Raw genomic sequence first — 24,372 nt, forward strand, 5'->3', positions numbered from 1 at the left:
GTTTAACGCCATAAAGTGTTATGATGTTATGTTGATGTGAAATTCAGCCCCTCCCCCAAACCTCATACAAGTCTAATTTTGTTGTCATGTTTTCTAGTGACCAATATTGTGTAATTATAAATAGTTTTAGTATCTAATACTTCTGACCTTCAAAAAACAATTTATCAAAAGGGGGCGTGTCGTATGTGAGCCTATTAATCTGATTGGTCCATTACAACAGTATATTACCCTATGTCGACATAAGGAGGTAACCAGCCGCCTGAGGAAAACATATTGGGTGGAAACAGATCTCAGTTGTTTACCTTTTTTTTTATTGATTCCTAATGCACTATTGTGCCGCTTGATTTCCTTGACACTATAAATAATACAAAGGGGGTGGGGGTGGGGATAACATTCAACACAAGACTAAAAACGTGAGGATTTTTATCAGTTCATCAGTAAGTTGGTCAATGTCAATCAGTTCATCAGCAAGTTGGTCAATGTCAATCAGTCCATCAGTAAGTTTGTCAATGTTAATCAGTCCATCAGTAAGACAGCTTTGGAGGACATATTTTACAAAAAAAAAAATAACAATAGGGAGTTGGAAAAGGAGGGGGGGGGGAGGGTCAAGGAAATAAAATAAAGAAAAATTTCTTTAAAAAATAAAAATAAAAGACAGTTGAGGAAAAAAAAGTTTTAGAAAAAAAAAAGTCAATTAATCCATATTAACTGAAGACAAAAAAATGACACCATTGTTAACAACTAGACTTATTTTGTAACAAACTCATGTGGCACCAGTTTCTACTGGTATTTTATGCACTGATAATAAATATCTACTTAATGTTGGTTGTAGGTCCTGAAACTAATGTCTCCGACCCCCCGTTGCATCTTTGAGAAAACAAGTTGCAAAGTCCCATTTTAAATGTTCTGATTTCAAGTCCAATGTAAAATCGTAATGTAAAGCTGCCACGTGTTTATTATGTTTATTTAATTTGATGATCTTGACGATATAAACTTGTGACATATGCGGGTCCGGAGGTGCCGTAACTCTGGTTCAAACACTGTAATAATCAATGAAGTAACAAAGTGTTGATAAGCGTTTCTAGAGTTTTAATTATTTTAAACTTGAACTTGAAACAATTAATGTCAGTACAAAGATATATAAAGCAGATACAGGATTCAGTAATAATGATCAATAAAATGAGTAACTATTTACTTTAAAACAAGCGACTTCTAAGTCTAACTTTCTAGCTCTCTCTCTCTAGCCAAGCTACTACTCTTCCTGTTATATCTTTCCTTAGAATAAAGAACCGTGACATCTCAATACCCATCCTTGACCCGTTTACATTTAATTTTCCTTTTAATTGTTTTTGTAATGTAACCTACGTTAATTATGTTTCCCTGCTGTAGCGTTCAACTCAGTTTTAATCGGCGTCTTTCTGGCATCTAAGCAAGCGTGGGTACGAGTGACCTAGTTTGAGATAGGAACACTGTCCTCATTTTGTGAACAATGAGGTGTCACTAGGGACGTGACATATACCCAATGTAAAATCTTAATGTAAAGTCCAATGTAAAATCTTAATGTAAAGTCCAATGTAAAATCTTAATGTAAAGTCCAATGTAAAATCTTAATGTAAAGTCCAATGTAAAATCTTAATGTAAAGTCCAATGTAAAATCTTAATGTAAAGTCCAATGTAAAATCTTAATGTAAAGTCCAATGTCAAATCTTAATGTAAAATCCAATGTCAAATCTTAATGTAAAGTCCAATGTCAAATCTTAATGTAAAGTCCAATGTAAAATCTTAATGTAAAGTCCAATGTAAAATCTTAATGTAAAGTCCAATGTCAAATCTTAATGTAAAATCCAATGTCAAATCCTAATGTAAAGTCCAATGTAAAATCTTAATGTAAAGTCCAATGTCAAATCTTAATGTAAAGTCCAATGTCAAATCTTAATGTAAAGTCCAATGTAAAATCTTAATGTAAAGTCCAATGTCAAATCTTAATGTAAAATCCAATGTCAAATCTTAATGTAAAGTCCAATGTCAAATCTTAATGTAAAGTCCAATGTCAAATCTTAATGTAAAGTCCAATGTAAAATCTTAATGTAAAGTCCAATGTCAAATCTTAATGTAAAATCCAATGTCAAATCTTAATGTAAAGTCCAATGTAAAATCTTAATGTAAAGTCCAATGTCAAATCTTAATGTAAAGTCCAATGTCAAATCTTAATGTAAAGTCCAATGTCAAATCTTAATGTAAAGCTCAATGGGTTCAACGATGTCTTGAATATGTCATATATCTTGTTGCTACTATGGAATGTCTTTGTTTGTATGTGGTTATCACTTTCGTAGTCTAATCTTATGACTCAAAATGCCGGAGATTCTTGTCTAGCTAAAGAAATACCAACACTTCGTTTACAAAAATATTTGAATTATTCGAGAAGAAAGCATAAAAAATCAAATGAAACATACTTATATATCAAGCACTAACATGTATTTTAATTTAAATTCAATAAAAGATTCACAAATGTAGAGTTATTATAAATCTTGAAACTTATTAATTTAACGGACCCTGATTTAAGGTGCTCTTCCTTATTTATAGCTCCTTAAATAAAAAAGTTCCAGTAGCGTAAACACAAAAATTTCAATTCTAATTACCTCCCATGTCATTATTTACTCTTCTGTGTAGAAACTCAAAGCTACTAGAGGCCAGAATGGGTCGATGGACTGATTGATTTTGAAGATGAATAAATGAAGGGACTTACGGACAAAAGAAAGAATAGAAAGATAAATAGATGGCGAACATATTTTCATATGTTGAATGAAAAGTGTCCAAGACAATTGCTAAAGATAAATAAAAGGTTTCAACACAAGTCTGTCTGTATTTTTATTGAAACAAATATTTATAAGCCAGTGCGTATTTTTTATTGAAACAAATATACATAGGTAGTGTGTATTTTATTTTAAAACAAATATACATATGTCGAGTGTGTATTTTTAGTGAGACAAATATATGTAGGTCAGTGCGTTTTTTAAATACAAATATACATATTGCGTATTTTTTTATTGAAGCATATATAGTCCTACAATGCGTATTTAAACTACATACACACAGGTCAGTGCCTTTTTTTTTTGTACTTCCATCGGGAGCCAGACATTTAGTTTCCGGTCAGCCTGTCGCCCTGTGTCAGCTTGCGTGACCAATGAGACATGTCACATCAAAACCTTTGTTCGCCCCCCCCCCCCCATTCGTTTTTATCCAGCCCGGTCGTTAGTGGCATAGAACAATGGTAAGGGAGGATGAGGGTGAAGCGGCACTGACATATCTCAGTTGCACGTGTGTTTGTTATTTTAAGGTCCACGTGCATGTCACGTGTCAAGTCAGCACGTCCTACATTAGGCAACAATGTTTGCTTTTGATAACGTTTTTTTGTTATCCCCTCTTTTTTTTTATATGATTAGTGTTTCATTAATTCTATTTCTCCTTTACATATACACTCCATACATTTGGCGGGTTTCTGTCATGTCCGAAGAGGCGCCAAAAATAGAAGAAGGCGGCTAGAAATTGTGGCTAAGATTGTAGAGTCAACGAAACAGTTTGTTTTTTTAAGCTTATTGACTTTTTTACTTGTTTCCAAATGGATTTTTTAAAAATGGTTTAAACTGAAGTTCCTGTGTACGGGATGGAAATTGTGACCCTGGTTCCTGTGTACGGGATGGAAATCGTGACCCTGGTTCCTGTATAACGTGAACTAAACGGAAGTGAGAGTGAAGGACGACGCCATCTTGTTTCGACTTCAGCACATTCATTTTGTTCAGTTCGAGATGGGCGTTAGATCTGAGCAGCGAAAAATTTAGTTAAACCAAACATTGCTCATTTGATTCTCTGTGCATGTTATTCTGCGTCTTTCTTATTATATTGGTCACTTGGTTTTGCGACTCACTAAAAACCCGCCAACATCCCCCCCCCCCCACACCAAACACTCACTTTCACAAAATATGAGAAGCTCCTTCCAAAGACACTTATGGGAGCCAGAGACTTCTCCTAAAGACATATACTTGATCCGTAAGACAAATACCCGTTTTTTTTCTTTCTCTATGATTATAAGTGGACATCTTTACATATAGTGTATATATAGATGGCTTCAGAAATGAAATTAATTAATTGAACTTGAATGGACAGGGTGCTTGCTGGTTCAAATGATTCTAGCTAACAGTTCAACAATTTAACGTTCTCCCTGCCTATGGTAATGAATGTTGTGTCCATCTCGCACTGTTAGTCCACATTGTCCACTAATCCTTTTTGTTTTCGGTTATTTACCATTCCCTCCTCTGTGATCTCCCGTCTGTTCATTCCATCCCCCCCCCCTTTTCCTAAACTCTCCTCCCAGTTTCCAGCTGTCACAGCAACAGGTCAAAGTTTCTGGGTAGAGCCCCGTGGCCTTAACCTACTTCATTCGCACGGTTTTTTTTTTTTTTTTTTGGTCAGCGCCCCAGGTCACGGACCTCTCTCCCCTCTCTTAACACCAATCATTCCAACCATTTTTTCAGGTCATCAAAATACTGGAAAAGGTCAAAACATCAACCTCACTCCCCTCTTCCACTGTCTTTTTTTCTGCCGAAGCTTATTTCCCTTTTTCTTTTAACGACCTCCTAAGTTTTCCTGAAAGTTAGCCATTTTTTTCTGATCCCATCTCTGACAATAGAGCCTACTTTCTCTTTAAGTTCACTTTTTTTTTTTTTAATTCCACATAACAATTCGCCCACACTCGAAGGTGATTGGGACATACTTGCTGTGGACAGGATGGTATTAATTAGTATACTGACAAAAAAAACAAAAGTCATGCGCCCGAAAATCAGACCAGGAGTACTATGTCTTGATGATGTAGGGGCTGATCTACAACTAAGAATTCAGAGATGGAAACGAAAAGCCCAGGATAGATCAGGTTGGGAAAATTTGCTGTATGGGCCCTCCATGCGCTGTATCGCCAATGAGATGAATGGATTGATTCTTGTTTAAAAATCGGTTGAAGACAAACAGAATGAAGCACGTTTATATCCGTTAGCAGTCTCTAAGATCCGCTGGCCAGTCCCAGGCAATGCGTCTCAGCCTCATCGTGGCGCTCAGGTGGAAATGATCGTTAGAGGAGACGATTAGGACAGTAGGGATGAACAACAGAACCCCCATTGATATGCTTAAGGACTAATTACACTGGTGAAAATAGAAGAAAGTCCTAAAAAAATATGTTACTATCTACACACCGTTCCTCAATGGGGCCTTTTATTCTGGTGAACACCTAAACGGCTGATGTGGTATAGAGAAGTTATATAGGGGGAATTTTCCCGACGTGCTCGGCCTTTGGCCTCGCTTCTAGCGTCTCGAAATACGAGCTATCACTAATTGCGATGTAAAAATGTACATTAACGAGACAGAAGTTTATTCAGACCGAAAGATGGAGATAAGCTTCCATAGGCGTAGAGTTCCAAGAGTCTTGGACTCAATTCTTTGTACAATTACGAAAAAGATTTCCAATGACGAACTGTGGCAAAAAAAAACAAGCAGTAGTTCAGAGAAGTAAATATATCCTTCAAAGAAATTGGATAGGCCACACCCTTTGCAAGTCTTCATCCAACATTACAAGACAAGCCCTCGTAGAGGCTTCCAGGCAGCTCTCCATGTAGTTTTTCTTCCCTTAGGGTGTTATGGGGCCTGTGTCTTGTCCGGGCTTATTGGTGTAAACCGTGTTTGACAAAGAGGCTCAACTTCACGGTTAATTTAGGAACTAGTTAATTAATAATAGTTTAATTAAATAATGGTTTGAATTAATTAGTCCATACAAGCAAAATGGCAGACTGGTTGTGAGGTACCTGGTGCGCTCTAGACTGTTTTCTTGATGGTGCCGAGTTCCATCCTCTGAAAACAATCAAATGTTGTGGTATATACATACTATATAGTGTTAAGGTTCATATGACAAGATGATAGTAATATGACTTCAAATGATCCCCTTGAGTGAACTAAATTTTTACTAAACCCCCAGTATAACTTAATATGATCCCAACATGACTTAAAAAAAAAAAGATGATTGTATAAAATGAGAGTAAAAAGAACCCATAATAAAAATAAAATGACAGTTATAATATTTTTGTACAAAGTTTTAATTATAACAGCAATTCTATAAGGGTTCTTTCACCTTTGTGTCTGGTTCCCCATATGTTTATATGCTCTACATTTTTGTGTGTGTGGTTCCCTAATGAGGCTGAAAGTCGGATAAAAAATTTATAAATCCCGCCAACCCTTTTGTCTTAAGTAGGGTAACTATCGATTACCAGTTGGTTATGTTTGCCCCTTACCCCAACACCCTCCATCCCCCCCCCTTCTCACACACAGTGTTCCCAGTGCTACCATTTAGAAAGGAAAGGAAGTATGGTGTTATTGCTGTTTAAATACAATAGCGCCATCAGCAGGTATTGATTCCTCTGGCTCTCCCATGGCTCAAGGTCGTCCAGGGTCATGCAGTGTTGCTTTGAGTCCCTGTCACATCTCCGTCACTCCTTGTTGACATTGGAGCCGTAATATATGGTCCGAGATAAGCCTGCTTCACCAACTGGTCATGAATGGTCTGTTGCATATGTCGGTTGATATCTTATTGATGATTTCCAACTCAGGCTGACTCAGTCAGGTATACACGGATGGGGTAAATGCTTTTACGGAATGGTTGGCCAGTTGGGACACGAGTGTGTTCCTGTTCGAAGGAGATCTATTACATTATTGCTCGCCAGATGCTAAGACTGCATAGAGTTAACACTCGTTTTGTAGCAATATATGTAGGTCAAAACCAGGTCTACAGGACCACGTGAAATGCCGGACTCCTCCTTAATCGTCAGACTTGAAGACAAACCTTATATATAAATATATACATATAACGCTATGAACGAATTAATCAAGAATGTTCACATGATCATTGAATGGAGGAAGTCTTCCTGTATTTTCATCAGCGCAATACTACGGAGTGCATTGACCGTGAAGAGGCTAGTGTAAGGTCACGCCTGTAGCGGTCGTTAGCCCATAACTGCTTCGCCGCCCGTAGTCTGCTGAACAAAATTGAGGTCAGATCAGAATGACCAGACAGAAACCTCGGGTAGCTAGTTAGCCTGAAGTCCAGACGCTATGTCTAATGAGAAACCCTTCAACGTTGTACAAGGCTACAAGAAAACGACTAGCCTCACACACGTGTAATCGACATTCATAATAAATTATATATCACGTGACTGCCAGGCCATGACATGTGCATCTCTGAGTGTTGTATCGATGGTACCAAGTTCAAATCTTTCTGTCCACCACAACTCCTCCCTTTTTCGTTTTTTATACAACAAGAACGTGCGTTAATTTCACAGATAGGTTCTATGGACCTAATTTATTACAATACATTCAGTAAGAAGTACATTGATAAGCCCATTAAGAAGTCCAAGCTAGACGTCCGTTGATAATCCCAAAATAGAAGCCCATTGGAAGTACAAACCAGAAAATCATTAAAAAGTCCAAACTAGAAGTTTACTGAAAAGTCCGATCTATAAAATCATTAAAAAGTCCAAACTAGAAGTCCATTGATATGTCCAAACTAGATGTCCAATGTAAAGTCTCAATGTGAAATCCCAACAAGAAGTACAATGAAAGATTTAATTGGTGTAGAATACAGTGAGGTGCCATAACTGTTTCAATAACATCAATCTAAAATAAAAGCATAGACCGAAACGTAACGTCCCATGTGGAACTGTGCCCTAACAGAGCCTCAAGTGGTTCTCGCATCACAAAACTGCCGGTATTACATTTTCAAAATGATCTCAGGGATTCAAACTCTAAACCCTGGCACCTCTAAACGCTAAAGCAGTCTACCACCTCAAACGAAGCCTTCATAATAAGATAGAGATCTAGATGTATACCCGAGTGTCCTTGAAGGCAATGCTAGCTTTCACCGTGAGAATCATGTAACAGACAATAAGGAAGCAAAACAAATGACAGTGCCTAGTTGAACAAATAAGATAATATTTCTAACCATAGCGAACTTGAGAAATCTGGCCAAAAATGAGAACTAAGCAAAATGTAATAACTAGAAAACATTACAAATATTTGTTGAAAACAAAACAACAATACTTCCATTTTACAACGTATAGAGCGATTGTTTTTCTCTTAACAACGAATGAATGTTAGATTAAAAAACTTTGGAACATTTTGTAATCAGCCCCATACCACCTTTTCCCCTCCAAAAATAATCCTGTTTAAACAAATGTATATTGTATAGATCTACTACACTTTTAATATTCCAGTGATAGGCCTTTTCATCTAGTTCTCCCAGTGATAGGCCCTTTCATCTAGTTTTCAAAGTGTGGCCAACGAGCTAGTCATTTTTTTCTCATCGAGATGTTCATCAACCGTTATAGGGTCTAGGATAATCCTTAGAGCCGTTTTCGAGAATCACATCAAACAACCATCCCCCAATACTCAACCTTCAACGAAGATGCGAGTTAAATGGGAGAAAGAACGGGTTCAATTGTCGTCAGTTAGTTTGGGACCTGTTCTTATTTCTTTTTCTTCTTCAAAAACAACAACAATATTTCATGAAGAAAATTTTAAATTAAAAAACAAAAAACTTCAATGTCTTGTCCCAGCCCAAACCACTAGGAGGGGGGATAACATCGGGCAGGGGTTGAACTCCAAATCATCGAGACGATTGTTCAGAGTGTACACTACAAGATCAGGCAGGCAGGCGTTGTCAAGTACCTTTTCAGACCTTACAATCTCTTGGGCAGCTAATGTTAAGGTCATATGTTTCTATAGTCAATATTTAACGATAGTGTCATGTGGCTTGCACAACGACCAGCCGCCTTTACTTTCTCCAATGAAATGTCAGGTACCCATTTGAGTTGGCTGGGCTGTGGGGCGCCCTAAAAATACTGAAATTTTTAATCCCAGTTTTTACCGAGATTGCAACCCGGGACTCCTCGAAAGTCAAGCGTTTTACCGCTCACCCACCACGTAGCCAGCCATTATTATATAATCTCTCTCTCTCTCTCTCTCTCTCCCTCTTAACCCTTTAAAAAGGCGGATATACATCCGGGGTCAGTTAATCAGTTTAAAAAAAAAAAAAAAAAGCTCGAAATAAAGATTAAAAATAAAAAAAAAGGGTCATGATTTTCAATGTTTACTCCTTATGACGTCAACAAAGTTTGAAGTCGTTAACCTTGAACTGAATTTCGTATCTTGAATTTTGTTTGCATTCTACCGTAGACTGATGTGACATTCAGAAGCTAAAATTATATTAAGGTCAGGGCGAGTATGACGTAGTCATAAAGTACACAAATAGGAGTCATGTACATTCTGGAATGTTCCTGACACATTGGAGGTTAGAATAGCGCGTAACGGGATCTCTTCCTTTGTGGGGGTCGCTATTTCACAAATAGTTTAGTTCTTGTATTTGCTGCTGATAAACACTCTGGACAGCGGTGCTCACAGTGAGATTTTGGCGCCTGCCCTACAGGGCCATTTCTGGTCAGAATGTTTACTATGTAGTGTAATGAGTCAAGTTATAAGAACTATATTATTTGACTATCTGGCGGGGATATGTTCTCTGGAATGTCGTCGCGATTGTACAGTGTTCAAACCCAGCCCCCCACCCCCCCAACACCCTCCGATATGCAATGGGCAATGATGACATAGTCTTTAATTCTGACAAAGCACCCGAAACATATAAATAAACAAATTCAACGTAATTATTGTTGTTATTATAAGGATTGGAATTTCATATTTATTCTCCAGGCATTGCCAGGATCGAAACTGTTGTTATTATAAGGATTGGAATTTCATATTTATTCTCCAGGCATTGCCAGGATCGAAACTCATCAAAGGGAAACAAAATTCATTATACTCTTGACACTATTCACTGACATTATAATTATCTCTAGTAATTACAGGAATCATATATAACTTTTGTGCTCAAACCTATTTAAGAACCACTGACTCGTGTCTGCTGTAGATGTTATGTTTACCAATGTACTTAACCTCATTTACACTTCGTCGCTGCAACCTTTTGTTGCTTTTATTTTTTTGTCAAATGCACGCGCGCGCGCAAACACACCGAGGCTGACTTCTATCCTCACGTACTTAGGTTCAGGCACGCGCTCTAGGTGGGTGACGGAGGGAGGGGACCCTGTACAAGTCTTAACTCTTAAGGTGTTTACATTTGACTCTTTTTTTTACTTTCTTTCTCTCTCTCTCTTTCTCAGACTCAACTCAGGATCTTAACTTTAAAATAAAAGAGGGAAAAAAAAAGGATGTAGGGAGTTCTTGTTGGAGTGGAGAAAAAATGGGGGGGGGGGAGGGAGAGAGAACATTTTTTTTAGTCCTTCCTGGCCTCTAACGTCTGCTATTTAGGTCACGTCACTACTAGTTAAGTGTTAGTCACGCGACCTAATTCCTACTCTCGTTCTCCCCCCCCCCCCCCCTGTTACCATCAAATCTCGCTCCTTTTTTTATTTTGTCAACTTTTTTTCCCGTCCCTTCATCAGCTCTCCCCCCTTCCCCACGCACACGCACGCACGCACGCACACACCTCCCAACCCTAACTATTGTTTCCAACACAACTGTCCTATTTTAAGCTCACAGAAAAAAGCTACCAAGTGCACGCGCTTGCTAGAGCCCGACGGAAACACTGTTCGGAGTCTCAGCACGTGACGTCATCACGCGGGGGAAAAATGGGGGGGGGGAAGGAAGAAAGTGTATCATGCAATGAAGGTTAACTGAGAGAGAGAGAGAGAGAGAGAGAGAGAGAGAGAGAGAGAGAGAGAGAGAGTCTATCAGGGTCAGGGAACAAAATAAATTATTCTGACTGCAAGAAATAGACGAATATTTATTGTTTATGATACGACCTTTATATTTGTGTTCAGTTTTCAAGGAGCACCTGCGGCTTGTAAATGTCAGGGATACAGCAGCCGGCCCTGTCCCCTAAAGCTTTTCTAAATGTACCATCCATCAAAGGGATTTTACAAACACACTTTCACTGATTTTATTCTACCAAGGACGACGTTCTCTTTCTCACCTCTTGGTCTTCGTCCTTCCTCCCATTTTGACCTGATCCTCTTTCTCTTATTTCTTCCTGCCTCTGTCCTCCCCCATCTCTTCTCTCCACATCTCTTCACCTCTCCCAGTTCTCCCTTCCTCTCTCTCTCACTTTCAACATCGCTTCCTCCTTCCTCCTTCATCACACATCCCCATTCTCTTCCTCCTCCCTTCATCCCCATTGCCTCTTCATTTCCTCCCTTCTTTTCTTCCTCTTTTTTCCTCACATTCTCTTGTCTTCCTCCACTTTTCCTTATCCCCACCCCCCCCCAGCAATCTTTTCCTTTGTTAACATCCTCATTCTGTTGAGACGTTTGATTTCCAAGTAGACATCACTCTTTCATTAAACACAACGTTGACTTTCAAAACTTCAGTTCTAAAATATTGACAACGAATTCTTCTAGAAGAATAAGTCATGGATGAGAAAGCGCACACTGAGGCTCTAAATGTTCATGTAAATATTCTTTATTCAAGAAGAAGACCTGAAAATGACATGCCTGAGAAAAACTTAAATAGTCTAACTGTTTGAGTGACAGATGACAACAATGTCTTGATGTTAAGATGAGATTGTGTTGATCAGACAATGCGCATGCCATGTTTCCTCCGTTAACCAGTTTCTAAGTTCTCCAACAATATCGTGATGCCAGAGATACTACTTCCCAGTGAAAACTCAAAACTGAAATACAAAGTTTTTTTATTCCGGATCTAGATATCACTTTAATAATATACACACTACAAAATTGTTCAATACAATTCAATTAAAAGATTGGAACCAGTGAAATCTTCCCCTGCGGAGTGTCACCAGAGATACTCAGAATGCTGACCATATCTTTCAAAGCTGCATTCTTTACCAAGAGGCCCGAACAAGACACTGGCCCCAAAACAACTCAATAGAAATAAAACTATATGGAGAGCTCCCTCTTTTGGAAACCACTGCGCAGTTCATCTCATGTATTGGTCTAGTCATCTGAACGCCCCAACATAATAATGAGAGCGATGAAGAAGAAGAAGATAATACAATTTAAATTGTGTTACTTTAGTTGTCTCTCTCTCTCTCTCTCTCTCTCTCTCTCTCTCTCTCTCTGTCTCTCTCTCTGTAGAACTTATTCTCCAGTCTTTAAATACTTCCTATTGCCCCACATTCAGTATCGTCCAAGCTATTTTTAGATCTTAGGGAAAAACCTCAACGTTTTAAATATACTTGTCATTACTTGTCAACAACATGCAAACATGACCTTGCGCTAGAACGTGTTCAATCTAAAAATAAACTTAATGCAATAGCTGCTTTGTGCTACCTGAAATAACCTAAAATAATAATTAGTATACACAAAGAAAGAAATAGGACAACTTGCAATAATTGCATACACTTTCATCGACTCGGCTGAACGAATATTAAAGTGGTATACAAAATCTAAACTTTATGTTTGTATACCTATTGTTGTTACAGCAGGGTATCGACCTACTAGCTTATGAAATATGTAGTATGGCCTGGTAAGATATTTGAAATGACATTTGATTCTCTAAACGTCTAAGTGCCATAATGATATAGTGTCATAATGTCATAATATCATAATGTCATAATTTCGTAGTGTCATAATGTCATAGTGTCATAATGTCATAGTGTCGCAATATCGTAATGTCACAGCGTCTTAATGTTAAAGTGTCATAATATCATAGTGTCCGTCTAAACTCTAAAACCACGAAATCAAGATAAACAATAATAAAAATTGATATGAGAATTTCAGTCGAAAAAAATGAAAATTAAAAAAAAAAAAGATTCTAAATGTTTGACTTGTAACTAGCGAACTAACGAGAGATACAGACAAACAAACAGACCAACAAACAAATAAACTTAGTTGACTTAGGAGACTACTGAAGCATGACCAGTCACACGTGTAGCTGACTTAATGACTTTGTTGTTTTTTTCCCTTCTCACGCTTTCCATATTTAGCACTCTGCGTCCCCCCCCCCCCTTTTTCCCCATAAACTTCTTACCTCTGTAACCCCCTCCGCATTACAGTCCTACCTCAGCAACATCTCTCTTCTCTCCTAGCCCTGCTCTCTACTTTCAAATCTTGATGTTTTTTTCTCTTCTAAATTCCTCTCGTTTCAAACATAGTTTAAATTCTTGATATTTGGGAAATAACATAAACACATGGACGAATATTAATCACTAAAAAAAAAAGGCACTAATTAGTTAATAAAGAAGTCAAACCCCCCCCCCCCATCCCTCTGCGCCCATACACACGTCATCACCCTCCTTTCTTTATCCTTATTTTTAATAATTGGCCCCCCTCCTCAATCACTTAATGTATTCAGGTCAAGGGCAGACATTGTGCTATTTACGCTATCATTGACCTGAATAGGGAGGAAACTGGGCCACTGCCTGACCTCATTTTCCTTTTCCCTCCCGTGTCAGCCCCTGTCTCACTGTCTCGATCTTCTCTACCGCCCCTCTCTTGCGCCCCTCCCCTTTCGTTCTTCGTAATCTTTCTTCTTTCTAGACCTGGGAACAAAAATACAAAAACAACGCAGAGCCATAAGGTCTGTTTTTAGTTTGGCTTTGATCTCCTTCCCAGGGGGAGCGATCATAATGTGACTTTGATTTTTAGGAGATTAACGTTGCAGAATACATGAGGCCTCGCCAGGGAGAAGGGCCTTCATGGGTGGTATTGTGTAATGGGGAACCATTGGGGGTGGCACACTATGTCCTTGTTGCCCCTTCTCTCTCTCTCCCTCTCTCTCTCACTGTTTTGTCTGTCTCTCTATATGTAAGTGTGTCTCTGACTCTCTCTGTTTCTTTCTATTTCGCTATCTTTGCTCTAATGTCACTTTCTTGTGTATGTCTCTCTATCCTGAAGTCTCTATTGGTCTTTCTCTTTATCGCTTTCTCTCTCTGTCTCTCTTTATATCTGTTCTGCGTGTGTGTCTAAGTCTCGGCCTCTCTTTGCCTCTTTCTCTTTCTTTGTCTCTCTCATTGTCTCTATCTGTCTCTATGTTTATCTCTGTCTCTCTGTCTCTGTCTTTCCCAATCCCTCTGACACAAATTCATAGACCACCAGCAAGTAACATATGTTCAGGTGATCAACAAATAGCGACATCATTAACAGTTTTGATGTATCACCAGAAACCTGACCCTCACGGCTCTCCCTTAACCTCGTGTTGACCTCGCGTTCTATTCTGAAAGAAGATGTCGTCTTCAGCACAAAACGTTTGAAACGTGCCTATACTCCTTGTGATAAACTCACTGCCTTATAACGCCACTATCCTCCTCTCTTTACGCATTTGTTTCAATACAAACATTTTGTGTAATGTCAGGTCAGCACGAACAAAACAAAACAAAAAAATAAAGAGTATTGTTTTAAGTCCATACCTCCAATATTCAACTTAGAAACCATTTATTTTTCTGTGAATAACTGATGAATTTAGATTTTAAAAAGGGAACATTTTTAACCCTTTCCTCTCCCTCCCCCCCCCCTCTTCTTTCCCCGGAGAAAAAAAAGTCCTGGTTAAGCGAAAGTCTAATAGACTGTAGACTATTCTAATGATAATCCTTTAGATCTAGACTTAGAAGACCAGGCGCAAAATGTTACCGAACATTAATTTATTAATCTCTTGATTGAATGGGGAAATACCAGAAGACATGCTATCCGTTCAAGATAAATATTGTCCTGGTCTCTATAGATCGCAAGGTATGGATGGGATTCTTTATTCTTTATTAGCGGCCCGCGAAATGGGAAAAGCCATATTTAGTTTTGTGTCGTCCCGTTTAGATCTAAAAAAAAAAAAAAAACTTGAAAGATATTGAGCATCCAACATAATATTTTAGATCTTTTAAATTTCTGATGCAACAACTAATTTTTTCTTTTCTGAAAGCGAAAAATGTAATTTTTTAAATGAACTATGCAAGCAATTTTTTTTTCATAAAATAGACCACTTTTACAACTATTCACAATCATACGTAAAAAAATAAAACAAAGGAGGCTATGTAGCACATCACGCACACCCTTTAATTAATTATTGTTTTGTCAAATGTTCACTTTAAAAAAAATCTATTTAGTGTTCGTAAAAGTCGAACACAATTGAAACAATCAATAAGCAGTGTTTCATATTCCCATTGTTATGACAATGACATGACATACATTCACCATGACACCTTGAATGAGAGGCTGACCCCTTAGAAAACAATTACATCAATTAGGCCAGGCTTACATTGAGATATATCTTCATAACTATTATATAAGGCTCTTTCTGTCTCAGAAGACAATGGATGCGCCCAGATGAGTCACTGGCTTTGGTTACGTCTTGAGATGGGGCAAAATCTGGAGTGACTGATCAATTCTGGAGCGGCAGAGTTTTGCCACAGTTCGAGCATTTATATTCATCTGGCCAAGGGCTAGCTGACAGGGCAGCTTTCTTTTTCTTTCTCTTAGCTGACGCAGCTTTGCATTCGGCGAAAATATTGAAACCTACCTTTTTAACTGCCTGAGCCTACCACATCGTGGGCCGATTTTGAGGTTCTATAACACACAGACTGTCTTTGTAACCTTGTTTTTGTTATACGGATTTGCTTCTCATAACCATAGTGTACGTTTATAGGACCATATATCGTTGCTGAACATAGTAGATACTGTTACATACTAACACATATTTTACACAAAAAAACACGTAAAAAAACACATTCATTTGACTCATACCAAAACATACAAATATTTGTCATAAGACTACTCAGTTTGATTACTTACAAAGCTTCGCATGCCCACAGTGCAATATACATCAGCTTTGTACAAATCAAATAAGAACATAAAACTAAAATGTTATTTAACCTTGGTTAGGACAATAATAGAATATGCGTCCTCTGTTTGAGAACCCTCAACTCAAGATAACATTAAACAACTAGAGCAGATATCTCTTCTTAGACATCATTTGATGTAAGAATGAGTTAAGTCCATGCCCAGTATTTTTTTCCCTATAGGGAGTTGTGTTGAATATAAATAAAGAAATGGTTAGCTATTTTAGCTGTAAAATATTTAGCTTTAATCTAAGAGGCTTTACAAAGAAATAGAAATGAATTGTGGGAAGAGAAACGGGACTGGGAATAGACAAACCGCCTCCGCCCCCTCTCTCCCAGTAAAAATTCATCAGCTACTTGCCTGAAGCTCCATCATCTCTGACAACGTCGTGAAACCTGCAGTGCCGACACAGTTTTCTGTGACGCAGTAGGTTCACTGCTTCGACCTTGAGACTGTTACACCAAGGGGGGGAGGGGAGGTTATGGAAACTAACTTATTCTTGCAGGTAAACAAACAGTAGCTCCACTTGGTAGGTTCTACAACTCTAAGATGTTTCTTTAATGCTAAAATTGTCCTAAAAACGAGAAGAAAACATAACAAACTAATTGTTACGGACATACCCAAGACCAACGCAGAAACATCTAGATCTATATTTAAAATGTAGCAATATGAAATAAAATAAACTTTGATTTAATTTTTTGGAAGGTTACAATGATCTCTTTTCCAAACCTAATTACTACAACTTTTCCTTCATCATAGTAGCTTTGAGCGTATCGAGCTGGTCAGTTCTCCTTAACCGCCTTAAACTCTCATTGCTTAAGTAGACAACCTAGCTAGATGGATTATCAGGAGTGAAGTCCCTTAGTTGTTTGGAGTGTTGACTATGTTGTCTCCCGTTACAGCTCCTAAAACTTTGATGACATTACTTTTGAGCTGTGATGCCCAAACTACGGGCCGCGGGCCAGACCCGGCCTGCAACTTGGCTCCATTCGGCTCGTCTAAACATCGGCGAAAAGTGAAGAACATTTTTTAAAAAACTGAAAAATGCATTTTAGATACGTTAGTAGTGCTTCGAGTTTCTAATAAAACTATTTAAAATGGTTTATTCTCTATTTCATTTTTTAAATCTATTCGATGATGTGGCCCGCGACACGAGTGTCGGAAATTAAAATGGCCTGCCTGCCGAAAGAAGTTAAGCATCACTGCTTTTGAGCATAAGGGCAAAGTTGAGAGAGACCATGACGCTTGGGCCACCCTTGGTCTCTTTCATCTAAGGCCCATCAATGCGCTCCGAAGTTGGAACTCTTGGGTTGCAAACCGGTTAACGTTGAATGGTTGCTCGTTGTGCCAGTGGCGTAGCTAGTGATTTGGGGGCCCGGTGGGCTTGACCTCTGTAGGGCCCCCTGCGTTTTGTCATTCAATATCAATAACATCAGATAATGGCGTAATATATGATGAAAAAAACAAATTTCGGACACTCATTTGTAGGCCCCACTCAAGCAGAGGCATGTGGGGATTTTGAAATTTGAACGCCACCCTCTCCCCCACCCTAACAACGCCACTGTGTTGTGCTGACTACTAGAGTTGGGCGGACTAAAAGGCGTCAAAAAATCAGTCTTCACTGAAGATTCATAAGTTTAGGATACCCTCCACCACTTTTCAATATTAATAAATCGTTAGAAAGCGCAAATGTAATTTATTTTCCTTTTCATTCTTATACTCTTGTCAGTCCTCAAGATCCAATAAAGTACATCAGACCTAGATCAAAACGTAATCACTCAAGCGAAACACACACACCGCACAGACGCACAAAACAACATAGTCAGTGTTTAGATTTGTGTAAAAAAATATTTTCTTCCTTGAAAGTCAAATGATTCAATCTAAAGATCTTAGTGGAAAATGGAAGGCCGGGGGGGGGGGAGGGTTTCAGGTGCAAGGTACACTCCAACCAACATAAACCTAAAATTAGAAAGTTTTTTAAAAAAATATATCAATGAATGAAAAAACAACAAAAAAAAAAAAAACAACCTACGCACACACAGAAGTATGTACTTCTATATAGTTAGAAAAACAAACTAACAAAAAAAACAAAAAACTATCCTGACTAAAGCTGGATTGGAACTAGTACACTTTTAGTTAGGGAGGAGAAGCTTGTTTTCTTATTTTGTTTTGTTGTGCAGACATCAACAGTTCTGATATATGAATGCCGTAAGGAAAAGCGTGGCGTCATCTGGGGACCCGTACAAATAATAAACAGGATGTTGGGCCCACTAATTGTTACAACTTTTATTTTTAGAACACGGTGGTCGCCACGATGGCAAAATAACTCTACACTTTCCCGTTTTGTTTTTCTTTAATCATTGTTAACGTACCTTTTTTTTTGGTGTGTACCCTAGTGAGTTATTTATCTGGGTTCTTTTTGTTGAATCTCCTCACGTATAGTAGACATTGAAGAAGTTCAAAGATGATTTTCTACGTTGCCAAAGAGTTTTTATTTAGTTTGAACTTCGATTTTTTAAATAATTTGTTAGTAAATGTATTGTTATTAAAATAAAAGCAATCATTTGTTTGATATCGCGTTAAAAGTTCTTTACTTTTCATATTGATATTATTTAAAAAACAAGATCTACTATTTTTATGATGGACTCTATAACATATAAAATAATGAAAAAAAATATTTTGGTATTCTGTGATATATGTGCTCAATAAGTGTTATTAAGTATAATAATTAAAGCAGAAAAAAGGTTAACTATGTGTATCTTTGTATGTTATATGTTCAGGGGCATAGCTAGGAATTTTCCATGTTTTGGGTGCCCGCTGGGGAGGCTTGATCTCTTTGGGGGCCTCTGCATTTTGCTTAATATTTAGATTTTTATGTAAAAAAAATCATTTGGGCCCCCCTCAAGTGGGGGTCCTGGAAGATTTTCTAATTCTCCCCCCCCCCTCCTCCCCCCACCCTAGCTACGCCACTGTATTGTTGATGTTTTTTTTCTTTTTACTTTTTACAGAGATTAATTCGCGTGGTGGCCAATCTAGTTAATTATTCTAGTAATTCAGGCCTCTCGGAACGCTAGGGCTCCACGGAACACAATTCGGGAAACACTGTTTTAGTGATTTATTAGCTAAACTTTTATATATATTAGCAAGATTTTTCTCTCGTGTAAATCTAAAGATTGGTAGTTAATATGCACACTACCTACCACGACGATGAGGGCGCAAAGCTAAGGGTGGAATGATAGATGATGTAGAAGAGCGCAAATTTTATGCGCCTCGTCAAATGGAAACAGTGTAGGGTTATAATCCCCGCACGTCGTGTCAGGGTCAGCAAAGAAATTAGGCTAGGCGCCTTACAAAGTTTGACACAGATCAGTAGTCGCTGCGGTTGGCTGATTTTACAGCGTAGCGACTTTCCTGACTTAAGATTTGGGGTAAAGAAGAAAAGACCAGGTATGCCAAGGTCATGGCGTGCGTCATAAAACGTCAGTCCAGAAATTCGACCTTGGGAACATTTTTACTTTGTTATTTTACTTATTTAACGCCCTTGGTGACTTGTTTTCTGTTTGCTACATCCCCCCCCCCTAGCCTGTTTACGACTTTCGGAACAAATTCCCAGTAGCTTCCTTTCTACGACAGATACATTCACATTCTGTCAGTGAACTGCTCTACCAATGAGTGGTGGAGCAACTTTGTAACGGATTCTCTGACATTTGACGCGGTGTTTCGCCTATTGCTAGGTTTCAAACAATGTTTATTATCTTTTTAAAGCTTTACTTTTCATGTTATTGCTCACGAGGGGCATGTTTTAGATGCCCCCCCCCCCCCCCAAAGAAAGAGGTAGCTTGCCTAGCATCTACCCAAATCCTGCACTGACTACGCCAATTTGCCCTCTCTCCTTATGTGACTGAACTGTTATCCGCCTAGAATCGTGTATCAGTTAAGATTGGCGTTCTTAACGATGCTAATTATGTTGTCCTGAAGATGAAGAGTCTCCGTTGTATCCATAAATCAGTTCACTTCTATGACGCTACGTCGAAGTGTGATCAATAAATGACCAATTAGAAACGCACTGCGATTTTCAGAAGTGAATCATTACATATGTCTTAGATCTAGATTCAGCCTGGAGTCTTTGTCTGGTCTGGTCTTTTTGTCTTTCTTGCTGCTACAAGAAGTAAGTCAATTTTTTTTATATTCTTGAACCACTTTAAGTTAACCGTAACTTTCTTTTAGAAGCATGTATTAATTATTGCAGGATTTAGAGTAGCAGTGACTCACACACTATCTCATATACATAATGATAAACTTTGAGACACCACAACAAATGTATTGAGGGACATTAATAGTCCCCCCCCCCCTCAAACACAGCCCTTTGTCTTCCTGTAAAATAATAGTCGAATTCAATGGTATACAGTAAGACTATTTCCTTTTTGCTAAGCTTAAGATTCTTTAATTTGTTTTAATTGCTGAGGATGTCGCTTCAGACTTGAAGATGTGTACATCCTATCCCAAACTTCCAAACAAGATAGCGGTGTGCATGCTGAGTCAAGCAAACAAGTATCTGACAATCAGTCGGATATCTATCTATCTATCTATCTATCTATCTATCTATCTATCTATCTATCTATCTATCTATCTATCTATCTATCTATCTATCTATCTATCTATCTATCTATCTATCTATCTATCTATCTATCTATCTATCCATGCATCTATCCATCAATCCATCTATCCATACATACATTCATCCATCCATCCTTTCATCCATCCATACATCCATGTCTGTCTATTTATTTCTATTCCAAGGCGCTGATGTTTGGATTATGGTCTTCATTCTACATTTAGAGATTCTTCACAAAATGTTTATCAGAATACCTTATCTGTAGTCGAGATGTGCACTTTTTCATCAAACGGATCTCTACTAACTTTTGTATTTCTGGCAATCTCTATGCAGGATGCAGAGATTTTGATTTTAAAGCAGAAATATTTAGAACCCCCTCCCTGTTTCTCTCTCTCTCTCTCTCTCTATCTTTCCTTTTTTTTTTGTATTGTCACTCTGTTTTATTTATCTCTCATAGTAGGACAAACACAGACTTATACAATCAATGATGATCTAAATTCGACGGAACCAAATAAAGTGAAAAGTGACACCCCCTAAGTGGTACACACTTTTATAATGCAATCTGTGACATTACAAATAAAATAATTTCCGTTCAATGACGCAGACTTTCAAAAAAAAAAAAAAAAAAACAACTCCCGTTCCCCGTTTAATTTTGGTCTCCCCTCTCTCCCCCAATCATACATGCACGTATTTTGTTTCGTTTCCCTTTCTTTTTCGTTCTACTTTTTTTTTTATCTTTTTTAATCATAGTCTGCTCAGCCGTACCGATGTCGCCATGTTGGTAGTCACGTGCGCAGAAAAACTTCCGCGCAGCTATATAGGTTGATACACTTTTGAGAAATGTTTGTGCGTGTGTGCGTATGGGGTGGAAGGGGGATGGAGACGGTGGAGCATTATTTATAAGATGAAGAGGAGGGGGGGTGGATGAGGAGGGAGGTGGAGTGGTGGAGCTTAAAATAGTTTGTGTCATTTGTTGATTACTACGGTTGTAAGTAGTAGAGACAGAAGTTCACATTACTTGTAATGACTACATGTAATGACTACTTGTAATGACTACTTGTAATGACTACTTGTAATGACTACATGTAATGACTAGTTGTCTGTAACTGTAGTGTAAGTGTATGCGTCTGTACGTGGGGGAGAGAGAGAGAGAGAGACAGAGATGGAGAGAATATATTTTCCAGAGACAGAGAGAAGGTAACGGACAGAGACGGAAAGATCAAGACAGAGACCTAGAACGATAGTCTGAGAGAGAGAGAGAGAGACAGAGAGAGAGAGAGAGATAGGGGGAGGGAGAAAGAAAGAGAGAGAGAGAGAGAGTCATAGTGTTGTCATTATAAAATACCTGTCATTACTACTTAAGTATATCTGACTAATTACATATACTTTTATTGTAGCAACTTATCTGACAAAAACGTTTTTTTGTCCATTAGCAAAAGTCTTCAGGGTTAACATGATGTTTCTATGCACACTGAAAAGATGTTATTGTCCATATTAACTCACTTCGCGCTACAAGCAAACTATTTTTTAACAGGAGTAGGCAAAAATGGTAATTAAAATACATCAAAATAAATGGGCAATTATTCTTTATCAGCCATATCTTAACTCTTTCTCTCCTAACTGACGATACCAACATTGATTCCACTAGTATGTGGTAAATAATTACGGAGAGAGAGTTCAATATATAAATCAGTCAGTAGTTCAATGACTGGGCATTTGAACCTATATCTAGTCTCCAGGTTATTTGACAAAGTATATATCAACTCACCCTGTTCGTCTGTCCGGTACAGAGTTTGAACACGTTATTTTTCTCATTTCTCGTTCTCGGATCAACTAGAAACTTTGCACACAATTATTCAATGTTCTAACTATATATAAAATGAAAAAAAAAGCAAATTAATTAATGAATAAATTAGAGGTAATAAATTAATTTTGTTAGAAATCGAAGATCTTACAGTATTGAGTATTTATGATATTTATATGTATTCCTAAATGTTTTAACATAAACCAAAGATATCTAAATCTAATTAGAGTACCACAATATATATATAATATGTCAAATGTCAATGTTATTTCCATTTCCATACAGAATGTCCAACTTAAAACATTTCTACTTGGAAAGAAAACAACTGAATCAGACGCAGCATCCTGCCATATTGCCCCAATAGCATACAGTTAATGTGTAACAAGAAGATAATAGAACAAAAGAAACAGTTCGTCGATCAAGATACGAGGATAATTACGTTTCTCACCCAAGGCGAAGGCGGGGTGGGGGATAAGGGCTTTGCACTGCCCGGTTTTGTGCCTCCTGGCCTGGGTGGTGAGACTTGCTTGATATTCGCCTTCTCACTGGGCAAATTTCCAGCTGGAACTTTTGTGGATTGCTGTTGCCCTTTTTCTTTGACGTCTGCCACAATAGTTTTTTTTTTTTTTATCTTCGGGTCAATTCTCGCAACGCGGCGCGACTATGTCCCATCATTGGTTCATTTCGTCCACTTGGGGGCAGGGTACGTAGTGGAGGCTCTCTGGTTGTCCTTGAAGCGTTTCCCTAGACAATATTGTGCTCGCCTTCCTTTCGTTAACTGGCCATATAGGAGTCTTGGAGACGTGTCCTGCCCAACGTAAGTGAGACGGCATCAGAATTGTGTTATATGCCTTCCAGGCCCGTTATACGGATGACGTCTGCGTCAGACATCTTGTATTGCCACTTAATGTTAGAGAAGATACGAACATGTGCTTTGCAATGTAAGTCGCACTAATTGAAAAATAAGCAAACTATGATTATAAAATGTCCTACTCAAATATACTCTAAATCGAGAAAAAATTTTCGGTCCAAACGTCCTATGATACAAATGCAATTGTAAATCACAAAGACAATGATGGAGTTGAACCAGAAGCACCCTTAATAAGAAAGTCTACACAAGGATTGGAATAAAAGATCTTTCGTTTGAGCAACTAAATCTTATATTATACTGTCGATTTGCTGTTTGGTTGTTTCTGTAGCTAGTGTTTTTTCTAAAGGGCAGGGTAGCTAGCCCTACGCCCAACCACCCCCCTTTCTCAGCCGGGCTTATGACCGTCACATGGCGGAGTTGTTATATCATACTACCACCTGATAAATACAAATATTAATTGAAAAAAAAGTCAAGGTTAAGTGGAGTTTTTGATGTCCTAATTTAATAGCCATTAACGTCCTAAACAAAAAGCCATTAATGTCCTAAACGAATAGCCATTAATGTACTAAATCTATAACCAATTAATCTCCTAAACTAATAGCCATTAATGTTCAAAACCAATTGTTGTTAATGTCATAAAACACTATCCATATAATGATATACAAAATCGATAATCTAAGTTTCGTTTGAGTTTTTTAAGTTTCGCTTTTTGTTTCAATTGAAGCCAAGGCTACGTGTCTGCAACAACATGTTTTCCAAAATGTCTTCTGCTCAAAGTCTTGGCGGAATTTCTTTACTCTACCTTGACCCTGATCCAGAAATAGTTCTCATTTTTTTTTCGGTACTTCTTGACTGAACCACTAAGATAAACCAAGATAAACCAGACTTAGTTCATCACTGACATACATACGCTTTCTTACCTAACAGGTGAGGTCAGAGCACAAAATAGACCTGAGAATTGACTGAGTTAAAAATGTTTCTTTTTACTTTCTTTTTTTTTTTTTGTCACTTAAAAAACGCTAAATACTTGAACAGAACAAATCTTATCTGTGTACGTTACCTAGGAGAAAGTTTTTTTTTTGTTTTTTTTTTAAAGAAACTTAAATGTCAAGGGCAAATGTCGTGCGTAATATTGCAAACTGTCCTTTTTTTTTTGTTTTACTTAAAGGACTAGTTCGTGCAGAAGAAGTTGAAA

General features: G+C 37.9%; 1 protein-coding gene across 1 annotated transcript in view; it reads right to left on the minus strand.

The window, feature by feature from the left end:
* Positions 1–394: 394 nt before the first annotated feature.
* The window catches only part of LOC129922542 (uncharacterized), a 70,862-nt gene continuing 46,884 nt past the window's right edge, over positions 395–24,372 (minus strand). The window contains exon 3 of the mRNA XM_056009175.1: positions 395–536. Within this exon, the coding sequence (XP_055865150.1) occupies positions 395–536 (142 nt within the window). The remainder of the gene's footprint in view (positions 537–24,372) is intronic.

Source organism: Biomphalaria glabrata, chromosome 13 (assembly GCF_947242115.1).
Source record: "Biomphalaria glabrata chromosome 13, xgBioGlab47.1, whole genome shotgun sequence".
NCBI classification, from domain to species: Eukaryota; Metazoa; Mollusca; class Gastropoda; family Planorbidae; genus Biomphalaria; species Biomphalaria glabrata.